This window comes from Chelonia mydas, chromosome 1, assembly GCF_015237465.2.
Source record: "Chelonia mydas isolate rCheMyd1 chromosome 1, rCheMyd1.pri.v2, whole genome shotgun sequence".
Lineage (NCBI taxonomy): Eukaryota > Metazoa > Chordata > Testudines > Cheloniidae > Chelonia > Chelonia mydas.
The window spans coordinates 293,656,485-293,670,135 of NC_057849.1; the positions used below are offsets into that span (position 1 = coordinate 293,656,485).

Sequence of the window (13,651 nt, forward strand, 5' to 3'; positions counted from 1 at the left end):
CCAACTGCAACAAGATACAAAAAGCAGCTGCCTTAGCAGTTTCATATTTTATCTGATCTTTCAGTATAACCCTTCAAGATACCCTCCATACTTGGCCACGCAGTAGAAACTGTTTATCTTGTCTGTACTATCTTACTCTCACGACAATGGCCATCACCTCTTTTTGCTAATGTAACTCTTTATTGCTTTTCTTACGTCAAAACATAAGCCTACTGTACCCCTCAACTATACCTAATTGCAAGAAGTAATTTTTTATACATATATTTATATTTGTTCTACAGAAAAGCCCTGATCCTGCAAGCTGCTCCAGGTGGAGTGGCCCCCTTTACCCATGTGTAGACCCACTAAAGTGAACAGGGCAATGTGAGTACAGGTGCCCACCCACGTGGAGAGCCTTGGGGGGGGGCGCCCACATTAGTGCAGTCTATTACTGTAAATTATGGACATTACAAGTGAAGACCATGACATTTTACCTACCAAGCTCCTCAAGGCAGAGTATCTTTGCAGAACACATCACCAGTGCTAAAATAATAAACAATCCCCCACCTCACAATAAGCTCCCCTCACCCCGTGTTTGTTTTGTCCCTCATTTGAGGGAGGGGTTGCTCATATTTGAAATACAGGGCAGTCACATCTAGCCATTGCTGACTAGAGAGCTATCCAAACTACAGCTTTGACAAAGATTTAGATCCTTCTAGTTCTTGTCATAATATATCACTAGTCTTTTCTTTCTTTATTTGGCCATGACTCTCTTCAGGTCTAAATGACAAATTTATGTTTTATTATATTTACATACAGAAGTCAAACGTGCTTTTCATTATCTGCTTCCAGAGGCATTCAGAGCACACAACTAGCTGGCCCTTTAGACCACCCAGAATATTAACTTTATTTGATATCATACCTTTCATGTTAATGAATCAAAAATGTTTTACAGATTTCACAATGGTTCCAAAAATATATATATATTATTGAGGGACTGGGCAGAAAAATTATGTAAGTTAGAATGAAAGAGCTGAAGAGTCAATGAGGATGAGTCGTAAAACAGCTAATACAGACAGATATAGCAAAGGAAACTGTTCTCACACCAAACGGCGAGTCTGTGGACCAAACTGAAAGGAGGCAAGCACTAGATGAATGGAAGGAGAAGGAAGTGTAGGAGGGAGGATGATATTATGGTGGTCCTGAACAGGTGTGTGAGGAATTAAAGACAAGGAGGGCAGTTTTAATGCTACCCTGAAAAGGACAGACAAGCCCTAAACAATTAAAGGTAAAAAGATAAAGTAAAATACATCTCTGAACAGTGCTGTTCAAGTATGTTACAGACTCGCTGATGGACAACTCAACTGAGCCCCATATAGTCATTCGATTTCTCTCACCATAGATGAAGTCAGGGAAAGGAAGAAGATGAACCACAGTAACTAAGGAGATTCTGGAGTTGATGCCCCAGCCAGGGAGGGGACAAGAGGCAGTGTTAGCCGCAGGGATACCCTGGAGATATTGTACGAACCAAGAGGAGCTGATAGTAAAGCAAGAGAAGAAAGAAGACCCTCAGCTTAATCAAAGACTGTGTTGCCAACTTGGATTTATTTTGATTTTATTGTGAATTTCTCAACATTTTAGTGCCAGTTTCATTATATTTGTTTTTTCTTAAAGCCCCAGCTTCTGGACTCATGTGACACTAGTGGGCAGAAGTAATTCAAGAAATACACAGATTCTAAATCAATGTATTTGGCAGGTCTTCATAAATAAAAGCAGAAATCCAAAGGCAAATACACACAAAATTAACAAACAGATGCAACAACTTTGTGATTCAATTGTGGAAATATGTAACATATTAAAAAGACTATATACTGTATTAACCTCATAAATGATAGCGGTTTTAGGTCTAACTTGACACGAGTAACTGGACGTAAGACAGACCTCATTTCTCAGTGGGCACAATTGAGAAAGTGAATGGAAAATTAGGTTGTAAATGAGGGTATAACAAGCATTAGGCTAGAATCAGTGTAGCGAAGATAAGTAGGAACACTCTGGTGCAAGGGACAATGGACAAGGTAAAACTGGAATGTAGAGATCTGGTTATACATGAACAGCACATGGAGAGAGCATTCTGAAAAGTAACCAAGCCAATCATTAAGCACATGATGCACTGTATAGTTATCGTAATACAGGAGCTAGTAATATTAATGAATAATAGTTGTGCTTACTAGTCATTCATTTCCCCCCACTGAAGCACCTTGAAAGCTGTTGAACAAATTTTAAATATAAAATAAAATATAAAATAAACAGAAGGAAGTATATAAGGAAAAGTTTTGCTGTGTAACTTCGGATTTGTGATGTACCCTGCATCCACCCCACCGCATTTGAGCCTGGCCAGTTTGGGCATAGTGGTGCTATACACCAAATAAAGCCACCTAGCGTGACAAATTCTGGAGTTAACTGAGTTTTGGAGAATCAAGTGGAAGAGATCCTCACAGTGGTATGAAACTTGTAAATAATTCAGATAATTAGAGAGCTAACAAAAATTAAATTTAGGAATTGTAGTGATCCCAACCATAGCAAATGCTGTAAAACTCTTGATAACTCAGAGGGCAAAACATCTGCAAAAAGACATTATGGTATATTAGTTAAATATACACACACTCCAAAGTCCACAATATAAGCAGACATGATAATGACATGGATGTATTAAACAACATCATCGTCACCATTATGGGCTGTAAAGCTACTATAAAATTGAACTTTCCAAAGAAAAACTCAGCAATTTTAAATCTTTCACACACAAACCCACCACCACCAAAGCTTAGTATGTACAACTTGCAGATAACTACTAAAATTTTGTAATCATATAAAGCTGATGTCTTCAATTGATATTCCCAACAACAAATGCTCTGTATTTTGGCTATTTCATATACTGCTATGGTGCTTCAAGAACTGTCTGAATTTTATTTATATCTTGATTGAACTATAACTCTGCTAGGGTGGGTTCTGTTTATTGTATATTTAAAATTTGTTCAACAGCATCCAAGGTGTTTCAGTGGGGAGAAATAAATAACTTACAAGCACAATTATTATTCATTTTATATGAAAGATGCTTCCTTTAAGGTGTGTTATGGAGGTACTGCGCTTAACCCCATCATCTGATGTACTGTCACTATACCTGCCACAAAGAGCACTGTTGGCTTCAGATGCTGAAGCAACCTCTTTCCTGCATCCACACCTGGCAGACAAAAATGTGGTGCAACACACTGAGTGAAAACTAATGAGGAACGGGAGGTCCAGGAATAGCTGAACTTTCAATGCAGAGTGAAGCAAGACATGGCTGTTTACCAACAGAGTCCAAAGTACAATTCTGCTCTGAAAAGTGACCTTGTGAAAAACAACACCTTAATATTCAGCTGCCAGCATGTCATATTTGCTCACTTCAGTTACATAAATACATTTTTACTTCTTATTCCTGTGAGCTGGGTGAACACATCAAAAAGTGAGAATACGCACTGGAGTCTATTCCTTCTCGTGCATGATCAGAAGTAGTAAGTCCTAACTCTCAGTTACAGGGCCAAACAGTTACACCTGTGTCAACCTTACCAGAGGCAAGGTTGCTGCACGTGTCACTGAGGGCTTCATCTGGCCTACAGAACCTTTTAACTGATGGTGACACTCAAGAAAGAAAAAATATGGTTTGGCTTTTAGCTGTTATGTCAAATCTGTGGAGCTGGTAACCAAAAGAGAACATGTTTTTACTTGTAAACTGAGCATATCTGGCATGACAACATGATAGAAACAAACAATGGAATCCTAGAATGCCCCCAATAGATGAAAATTTTCAGAGTAAATCTGCACCGTAAGCCTTGGTTCAATCTAATATAGGTAAAGACAGCACACGGGGAAAGTAAATCTTTCCGATGGTGGTGGAATCTACTATGGACTACCTTTACTGAAAACATTCAAGCTAATCAAATGAATGCACAACAAAAACTTGGTTGTGAAAAGTTAAAGTTGCTATACATGGCATACTTAACAAAACTGAAAAAACAAAGAAATGAAAAGTTTATACATTGTTGGATGGCTTATCTTTATTGCGCCACCATCACCCACAAGCACACACTTTACTACCACCGTAACTACTATGCATCCTACACCAAAACTTTAATTCTGCAGCAGGGATGGCAGCCTTCCAGCACCCCTTTACAAAATTACCCCCCTGTAAACTCACCAAATGACCCCTGAATCTTTCCATCTGCACATCCCCTTCACCACATTACACCTGCTAAACACCATCAGCTGGGTGTTCAGTGAAACTGGATGGGAACGTTTGGTAAAGGGGATGCTAGAAAAACAATAAATCACTTTTTCAAAATACCTGCCTTCTGATTTTTGAGGCTTTAGGAAAGCTACCCACCCTGAATGTGACAGGGAGCATTACAGATTCAAAATTCAACCTTAAATGCATAGACAAATGTGAGCATTTCTCCAATGTCTTCGAGGGGACTCCACTTACTGTCTCCTATCCTCTAAGATGAAGGAGCTGTCATTCTATTTTTCTCCTAATACCTGGGAGAGGAAAACCATTCTATTTCTCTCCATCCTCTCCCACCATAGTACTATCCTAATTCCCTACTGATGGCCCTACGCCACACACCCTCTACGTTTCCATCTTTGTGCCATTCACTTTTCTGCTCCACTCACTTTCTCCCTTCCTGTTCGTCCTTCGCCTGTGTTTCATTTGGCCTTTCAGATTTGTCCTCCTTTACCCCTCAGCTTCCCATACCTCATATTCCCCTGCCCTTCAGGCTCTCTCCTGCATCCCTCCAATTCACCAGATCTACTCAACATTACTATCTCTACCAAATTCTGTGCAGACAGAAAATGTTGTTTTAACGGATACATGTTGACAATAAAACATTTCAGAACAAGATTTCAGAAAGGGCCCAAATTTAAACAGATCCTATTAAAAATATATACAAAAATGATGAAATCTTCATAGTAAATTAAAAGAACAACTAACACCATGCGAAATATTACATTGAAAAGCTACTTAGACAGAAAAATAAATTATGCCTCATTTTAAGCCTATTTCAGAACCTAATTTTAACTATGGAGTCACAACCAGCAATGTAATAGATAAACATAGTAGCTATAAATAGATGTGTAGTTTAGCAGATTAATATCACTTTCATGGCAGACAATAATTCATTAGAAGTAAAAATCAATCAGAAGGTCAGAAACCCCTTTAACTTACCGAACTCCAACTAACAGCTATACAATCGCATTTCAACAGAATTATCTATAAAGAGGTTTCAAATCAAGTGACCCTGTCATTTACAACAATATGCAGGAAATGTGTATTTTTTGTAACCCCAATTTGCATCAGTATAGCTGGAGATGGAGGACTGGAACAGGACATTCCCCCCAAACCATTTATAGGAAGACATTCATGTTCCAGACCAGGTTTCTAGGATTGAATGGGTAAGACCTGCATTCAGAGGTCATTGCCAGGTATATACATATTAAACAAAACATGTGGACCATGCACCCAGGCTCATGTCATAGAAGCACTGTGGAACAGCTTCAACTTTATGGGGAGCAAGAATAGGGAAAGCCTCATGTTACTGCTCTTGGTTGGCCTTTTTCTTGTAGATGCCTATCTGCAGACCCTGCCAGGTTTTGGTTCTTTAAATATTTCAAAACACAATAAAAGATAACAGGATGGGCTTTTTCTTACATGTTCTTCAAAGCAAAGATTTCCTGTCAAACTATATTCAAACACTATTCTAACAAACAACTGAAGCCCTCTCCACTCCGTAAGTAAACTATTTTAACTCGGTCATCAAAACAAACGCTTTCAGAACTACCAATTTTTAGAGTGCAAGCCATTTTTAAGAAAAAGTACCATGGTGCAAGCAAAGTTGCTTTCTTAAAAACAGTTTAATGGAGATAGACAAGACATCATTTAACTCTGGAGTAAAAGACAGCCCAGACGTTAAGTGTAGATATCCCACTTTGATTAATATAGCTGCTGCTCTGGGAAGCTCTTTGCCAGATTACATCTGCAGTGTGTTGTTAAAGAGACAATAACACTACATCATCCAACTTGACATCTCTGAACAAACATGCAGTTAGTGACTAACACAATGTATTACAAAAAAAGTACAAAACCCCCGGCAAATTGGGAACATTTCTCTCAAAATGTGCAATTTTCTATTAGCCCAGACAGCAGGTTTTTCCATTAGACTTCAATATACGAGTGGCTATGTTAACATGCTGCAGAAGTGCCAAAAAATGTGCTTAACTGTAGAAAATTCCCAATCCCCACAACATTCCCCAAGTTTTAGACAATCTTCTCCTGTCCCTGATAATTATATTCTGCTTACTTAAATCCCTACTGGAGTTTCAGGAGGGTGTCATATTCTTTACTTTCTGTTCTAAACTTTTGTGTAGCCCTGCTGCAATTGTTAAAAGCCTGAGAGGTAGTCTGTATTTCAGTAGTGAGTGAAGAAACTCCTCTGTGTTTATGCACAGTTAGTTAAATGCTTTGGGATGTTTTGGGGTAAAAGGTGATATAACTGCCTGGTATGGGCACCCTGAAAATCCAGGGTAAATGTCATAACAACAAGTAAATCTGGATTTAAAATTAGAAGAAACAAAAAGAACACTGCTGCCAAAGTGGACAACAGATTTTACACAATTTCATTAGTATTTGTAAAGAGTACGAACAGAAATCCATAATCCACCTCATCTGCACAAAAAATCGTAGCAATAAGCACCTCAATGGGAAAGAAAACATACTTCCACTTTTGTTTGCATGTTTTTCATACATGGAGGTTTTGGATTCTTTTTAAACAGACATAGATCACCTTTCTGGGAAAAATGAACTTTCAACCCTTTGGAATCCAAGCCATACATTGGATTGCCTAGCTTTAGACAAAGATTTTGCATTGATTTGAGGGTTGCAAGATTTGAGAGAATTAGAGTGAGAGAGTTAAATTGCTAAAAGAACCAATATGCATTGTTAGTACAAGTTTATGAAATATCATGTTCTTGAAAACGTAAGGATCTTTACTTTTTATTCTGCTTCCCCGCCAGAATATTTTCTTTTCTTCTCAATTGTGGGGAAAAAAGCCCTCACCTACTTGCTCATGGCAAAGCTGCCTGTAAAGGGATCCATCATAGCAGCAAAGGGAGAAAGAAACAGAAGAATTTGGTACTAAAGGAAAATAAACTACTGTACACAGAAAAGTCATGCAGCTGATGGAACTGCAGTCAGCCTAGAGAGGGTGTTGAAAAACACCTGCAAGCTCCCTCAAGAGACCTTTACATATATTCATAAAGGAATAAAGAGCTCCCTGAAACATTTAATAAGGCAGGCAAAACATAATCAGAACAAAAAGTCTAATGTCTTCATTATATAAAGAGAAAGATCTTATATAATGAGAATTAATTTCACCTCACTAATCAGTTTTCATCATTAATCCAGCATTACCTTGCTGAGAAATATTTCTTTTATGTAAAGATGACATACTTCTGCTATGCTGGGACTGGTGGAAAGAATAGGCTTTGCTTCTTTCAGGGGAGTAGCTCCTGCTGCTGACACTGGAGCCGGATCTGCTGTGTGGAGAATCCCTTCGGCTCACGGGCGATTCTCTGAAGAAAGGAGAGTCCCTCTTATGAGGGGATCTCTCTCTCAAATAATGAGAAGGATAGAAGCTTTTTCTTCTGAGGCCATCTCTGATGTCCCTTTGAAGGTAGCAGAAAAGATAAAATTAATCATTTCTCCTTACTCTGTTTACAGAAATTACAGAAATCTAAAAGTGCATAACTTGTAACAAAAGAGCAACTTTCTATCTCTGTAGTAAGTAGAAATAGGTCAGTCATTCTCTGCACAGTAAATCTAAGACCACCAGTTATCATTACGTACTAAGTAATTCTTGGACCAACTTAAATTGGTCAAATAAAAATTGTTAATCATACATCAAACGTAAGGAGATTTCTTCAGGTTTTCATTCAGTTCAACAAATTTTAGATCCTTTTCCAATGCCTCCTCATCAGATCCTCCAACTTATATTAGTTGGTAATTTACACAAACTACTGAAGATATATTAATAAAGTTGTATATAGCTGAAGGGGGAAACAGATATTCACACAAAATGCAACTGGATGCACCTTTGGCATTTTATATTTTTTTCTCCTGTACAGTCATTCCACTCTCTTTTTGGACACTCTCCATGTTTTAATATGAAATTAATTAAAAACAAAAACAAACCAAAAGAGGAATCAGTAAGATGCATACGTAAGTACTGCTCACAATCTTTCACTGTTGTAACCCTCACTAACGCACAACTCTGGCCCGCCCTTTTATTTATTGTTGTCCCTTGTTGTATTAAGTCTCATTTAGGCTTTGATCCTACACCCATTAAAGTCAATAGCTAGATCATCAGCTGGTGTAATCAGCATAGCTTTACTGACCTCAGTGGAGTATGACGATTTACACTAGTTAAGGATCTGACCCTTAATATTTAACTTCTTTGGGGTACTTGTCATTTTGTTTGTAAAGTGCCATGAACATAAATGATGCTGTATACAATAATTCTGATTTCAAACTGTAATAACTGCAAAATTATAATTAGGGCTGCAAATCTGACATGACATTTTTTAATCAAAAATCAAGGAGCAGTCATGGTAAATTTACTATAAGTCATGGGTTTAGTTCCTGCTCCATGATTTTGATTAAAAAATGCCCTGACAAATAAGGGGGTCACCTAGAACAGCACACTTTGCCCCAGGACCACAACCCTACTCGTACCCCATTGAGGGGAGGAGACCTTTGGGGGTGGAGGTGGGGGCTAGAGAGTGAGCCTGCCCCACATTCACCACAGCATCGGCAGCTCCTATGTACCCTGGGGCTGGGCCTGAGGGTTGAGTGAGCCTGTCCCACACTCACCTTGGGCACGGGCAGCAGTGGCTGCCCTGGCTCCCTGCTCCAGGTATCACAACCTGGCACATAAGGTCCCAGTGCCACTTGCTTAGGCTTGACCTGCCGCCCCTCCATCACGATATGGGGGAGGCAACATGACGGCCAGATTTGAGTGAGTGGTTCGGTAATCCTGTGTCCCAGATCACAATGCCTGAAACAGGCAGCCAGGCCCATCCCCATGGGACACAGGAGCAACTGTTGCAGGGTGAGTGCAGGATGAGCTCACTCAACAGCAGCCCGCTGCTCCCTCCCAGAGCCTCCCATCCAAACCAGGCCAGCAACCCACCTAGAGCCTTCCTACAGGAAGTTATGGACAAACAGAAAAATCATGGTACCTCTGACTTTTTCTGTAACATGGCAAAACTGCAGCCCTAATTATAATAAACCAAAGCTTGCCAATAGCCAGGAATAGAACACTATATTCTGGAGATTAAACAAAGACAATGGTTATGTACAAGTTCTACTAAAATATATAAGCGAAAGTTCAAAAATAAAAACAATCATGCAAAACGTCATAAACTTCACAAGTGTGGAAACAAACACCAACTAAATCTAGACTAGGAATGTCCGTCAGAAGTTAATCTTCTCTGACCTTCAGTGAGCAGTCTATTCCCATGTAATAAAAGAAAACATTTTTTTTAACATTTAAAGTAAGCTGAATGCATGCAGCCTATTTTATTGTTTTCCTCCTCTCTCTCTTGTTTTAGGTCTACAATTTAATTGCATGAGTCATGAAGATCAGCAGAGAACCAATGTTCTGGTTTAGCACAGCATAGTAATAACCCATCTTCCATTGTCGGAGAAAAGAAAGAGAGCCCTCTAGCGTACAGTTACTGTAGGATGCTAGAGGTATACATTTGTGATTAATTAGGGCTTGTCTATGTTAGATTTTATTTTGGTCTGTTTGTTTTTGTTTTTTGCACCGCTACAACTACACTGATGTTGCTGCACTGGTGCAAACCCATAATATAGACACATAGTGTGGCTTATTAAATGCAAGTTGCTTCTAACAATGTCAGCATTGGTGCAAAAAACCCAAAGCAGGCAAACCTTGAGGTTTACTGCTGCAAAACTGTCCGAAAAAAATCACACTTCAGTACAAGATACAGAAGCATTTACATAAAACAGCATAAAACTTGCCATTCTTTCAACTGATTGCTCAAAGAACTTGTATTTCAAATATCATAGCAGACAGAACAAATATCAAGGAAATAAAAATGTATCCGTATTTACAGTATTTTAATAAGAAATAAAAGTCAGGGTCAACCAAAGTGGTTCTATCATCTCTAGTTTCCTTCAAACACTAAGGCAACAGTCAGGCAAAGACGCGCCTTAAAAGTTAAGTAACTCCTTTACTGCTGACAAACTACGCAAGTGCATCACTAGCAGTTTGTAATACAGTGTCCATTCCAGGTAGATAAAATTACAGAAAAACATAATTTCTAGACGTCTCTTTAGTTTTTAGCATGAACATAGCAGAGAATTGTGTTTAAACAAACTTAAGGGTCTGACAAATGCAGCAACATTTAGAGCTGTAATCTCATTCCATTGTGCCCAAGCAGCAATGCTGATTTCCACATTGCATGCTGTATGGCAATATTTGTATTAAAGCTAATCTTTAATTTTCCCTCTAAACTTCTTGTGTTTTATTGGATGTCAGATTTCTAATGTTGCTGCATTAAGTAATTGTTATTTCTGGTGGCTTAATTTAAAAAGAAATACATTCGAAAAAAGAAGAGCTGTGTACATGAGAACAATTAAATACACAATAACCACCATTATTAATATTACCATAGCACTTAGGAACCCTAGTCATGATCACCATGTAGATGCCTGAATGTATGTGAACTTAATAATTATACATATTAGTTAAGTGATAAATACTTGGGAATTATTGTCTATTTTACCAATTTTTAACAAGCATAGTATTTGAAAAACTTTAACAGCTCCAGATACAATCTAGCATGAAAACTCTCATTTCCATAGTTCCAAGTTCTGCATAATTTACCTGAGTTTTCCGTAAAGGAGCTGTTAGGATACAGAATAATATGAAGCAATTATTTATAATGACATGCATATAAGAAATATGAAGAAAACAGCTGCTAAGTCACATTCTGAGATTTAAACTGGGTGTTTAAAATTACTATAGTGTACAAACACAGACTTTTGATTTTTCTTAAACAAAACACAAGTTTTCGACAGACTGGTACACCATGTTTCTGCCCAAAGCACATTTTTATGAGCAAGTTATCAAACCCCTGTAAACAGAGGACTTTATTATGGAAATGCTTACAGAACCCCAAATATTGCACACCTGTAATAAACACACTAATATTCATTCAAGCATTTACAAAATACTTTCTAAACAAACGTTCATTAGATGAGAGAGCAAAAAATGATGGGGGGAAAAAAAAAAATCAATGACAGCAAGAGTGTGATGGATCAAAACCGAAACATTTTGAATTTAATTTTTATTCGTGCTTTTATCATTCTTCATTTACATTGTTCATCTAGCCTTACTGAACTGTAATAATACAAGCAACTAAATAAAAGACAACTTCTGAACCATACAACAATAACTTCACACTTCTGATCACATTATTAATGCAACTGAATTTGTTAAACTGAACAAAACCACTCAAGTTTTTATTTATTTATTTCCAAACATATATTCCTTCCCCAATGTGAATACACTGGATATGGCTGCAGCTCAGCAATTAAGACACCATTTCAGCAAAGCACATCCTTGATATTTCTGCATATGCTTAAATGATCTGCTGAATAGGGATGGATTTAATCATCAATTCTCTGCTGAACTGGGAATTTAATGCAGGACTAAAATCCCTTTAACGATTGAATTTAATCTCCACATTTTACACAAATAACTTCAGAGTACATAGAATTAATTTTCTATGTAATATTTTAAGACCATGTATTGACATTTTCATCTCTACACACACACACAGAAAGGAAGGGTGGTAGGTAGCATCAGGGGAGGTCTTCAAGTGCCAATAGTGCCGAGCCACTGGGCTTTCACACAGAGCCCCATACGTTCCACATCTAGACCCACCACCACCGCCGCCATACACCCTTTCCTTAAATCATCCACTCCATATCTCCAATTACACCATTCTTCTCCACCATGCCTGCTCATGCCCTCACTCCTGATGTTGGTTCACCCAGCGCATCGTGCAGCAGCTTTGTTGGGAACTAAGGGCTGTAAGCGGCCTTCTAGATAGGTTAGGGAGGTGAAAGGAGATGTGGAAGTGAGAAAGCAGTTTGGAAGGGAGTAGAGAGCTCAGCTATGACAAAACACCAAATCACCTGAATACCTAGAAACAAAGCTGCATGTTAGTGGTCCAGTATAAGGGTGAAGATCTGTGTGGTAGAAGGCAGATAACAGAGGCCGACGAGGAACTGGTGAGTGGAATATAGAGGGGCTGCTGTATCATATAAATGCTTTTTTCTTTGCTTGTTAAGGGTTTCATTGGTGAGTTACACAGCCTAACAACCTTAACTCAAAGTTAAAGACATGAACAAGTATGTGTGATAGATCACAAACTTCCTTTTCCATCCTGAACAAATAAATACAGGGATGTGACTATACAAATGTTTATTGCTTTACTAGGCCTCACTATACCGTCCAACTTTCACACAAATGTGACACAAGCCATCAATATGTGTAACAAGTAACCAAAATGTGGAGTACTTCTTGGTTTTTTGTATGTCATGTCAGAATGGACAGCATTTCTTTTTAACTGCAACACCTGTTTTAAAAAGATATTTTTGCAGTGTGTCAATTAAAATCAATGGGGTTTTATTTATTTTTTTAATAAAGAAAACAGGGGTACTCCAGGTAAGATTACAAGGCTTTCCTCAATATTAAGGCTATAACATGCACATAAATATAAGTAGCCAAGAGTGGCAGAGGTGAGATTTATAACTCAGTCTCCTGGTTCCTGGCCATGTGCACTTTCTCCAAGATTAAGCGATTTTCTGATGGGAAGATGGGTCTCTCATCCATAGAACATTGCCTGAATTAGCAGTGAAGCATAACACGGAGCTTGACTCAGATGAAATGCAAAACATCCCATAAAATCCATTACACCTCATAAGTCTGAGCTTCCCAATACACATAGTAATCATTCTCTAGTTTAAACACCCACACAAAAAGTTCAAGAATCAATAACACCTCCTCCTCCAAAATTCTGCAAGTCTGAGAAAAATGAAATCAGAACATAAAGGAGAGGGATCCAGATATGTTAGTATTTCTCCCAGAACTCAGTAAATCTTCCTGTTAACGAAGTGTGCAGATCAATATGTATACTGAAGTAAATCACCACTGCAGTTTACTTATCATAATCCTTTGTTTCTTCCTAAGAGCTAATCAATTCCATACTGATTTACCTTCTACTATACTGTACACAATATTATACTATTCTAGGAAGAAATAAAATGCATCTGGACCCAGTGACCTTTATTTGAACTCTCAACATATTACAAACAATGACAGACTTTTCATATTAATTGGCCCCGCAACATTTTATAGCTAAGCAACTTTTTACAGTATTTAAATTAGGGATGCTTAGCTCAGTGTTAGCTCAAATAAAATTCACGTAATAGATCCTGTTAGTTTAATCTTACCAATATCTTTAGAGTTGTTTCCCTAATTCACAT

The 13,651-nt window shown here is 38.1% G+C and overlaps 1 protein-coding gene across 20 annotated transcripts in view; it reads right to left on the bottom strand.

Moving 5' to 3' along the window:
* PPHLN1 (periphilin 1) overlaps positions 1-13,651 on the bottom strand; it is a 166,022-nt gene that overhangs the window by 98,559 nt on the left and 53,812 nt on the right. For 11 of the 20 annotated variants that reach the window (XM_043549031.1, XM_043549026.1, XM_043549038.1 and 8 more), the window contains one exon: positions 7,484-7,737. In XM_043549031.1, the coding sequence (XP_043404966.1) occupies positions 7,484-7,737 (254 nt within the window). The remainder of the gene's footprint in view (positions 1-7,483; positions 7,738-13,651) is intronic. The other 9 variants (XM_043549100.1, XM_043549050.1, XM_043549070.1 and 6 more) reach the window with 1 other exon arrangement.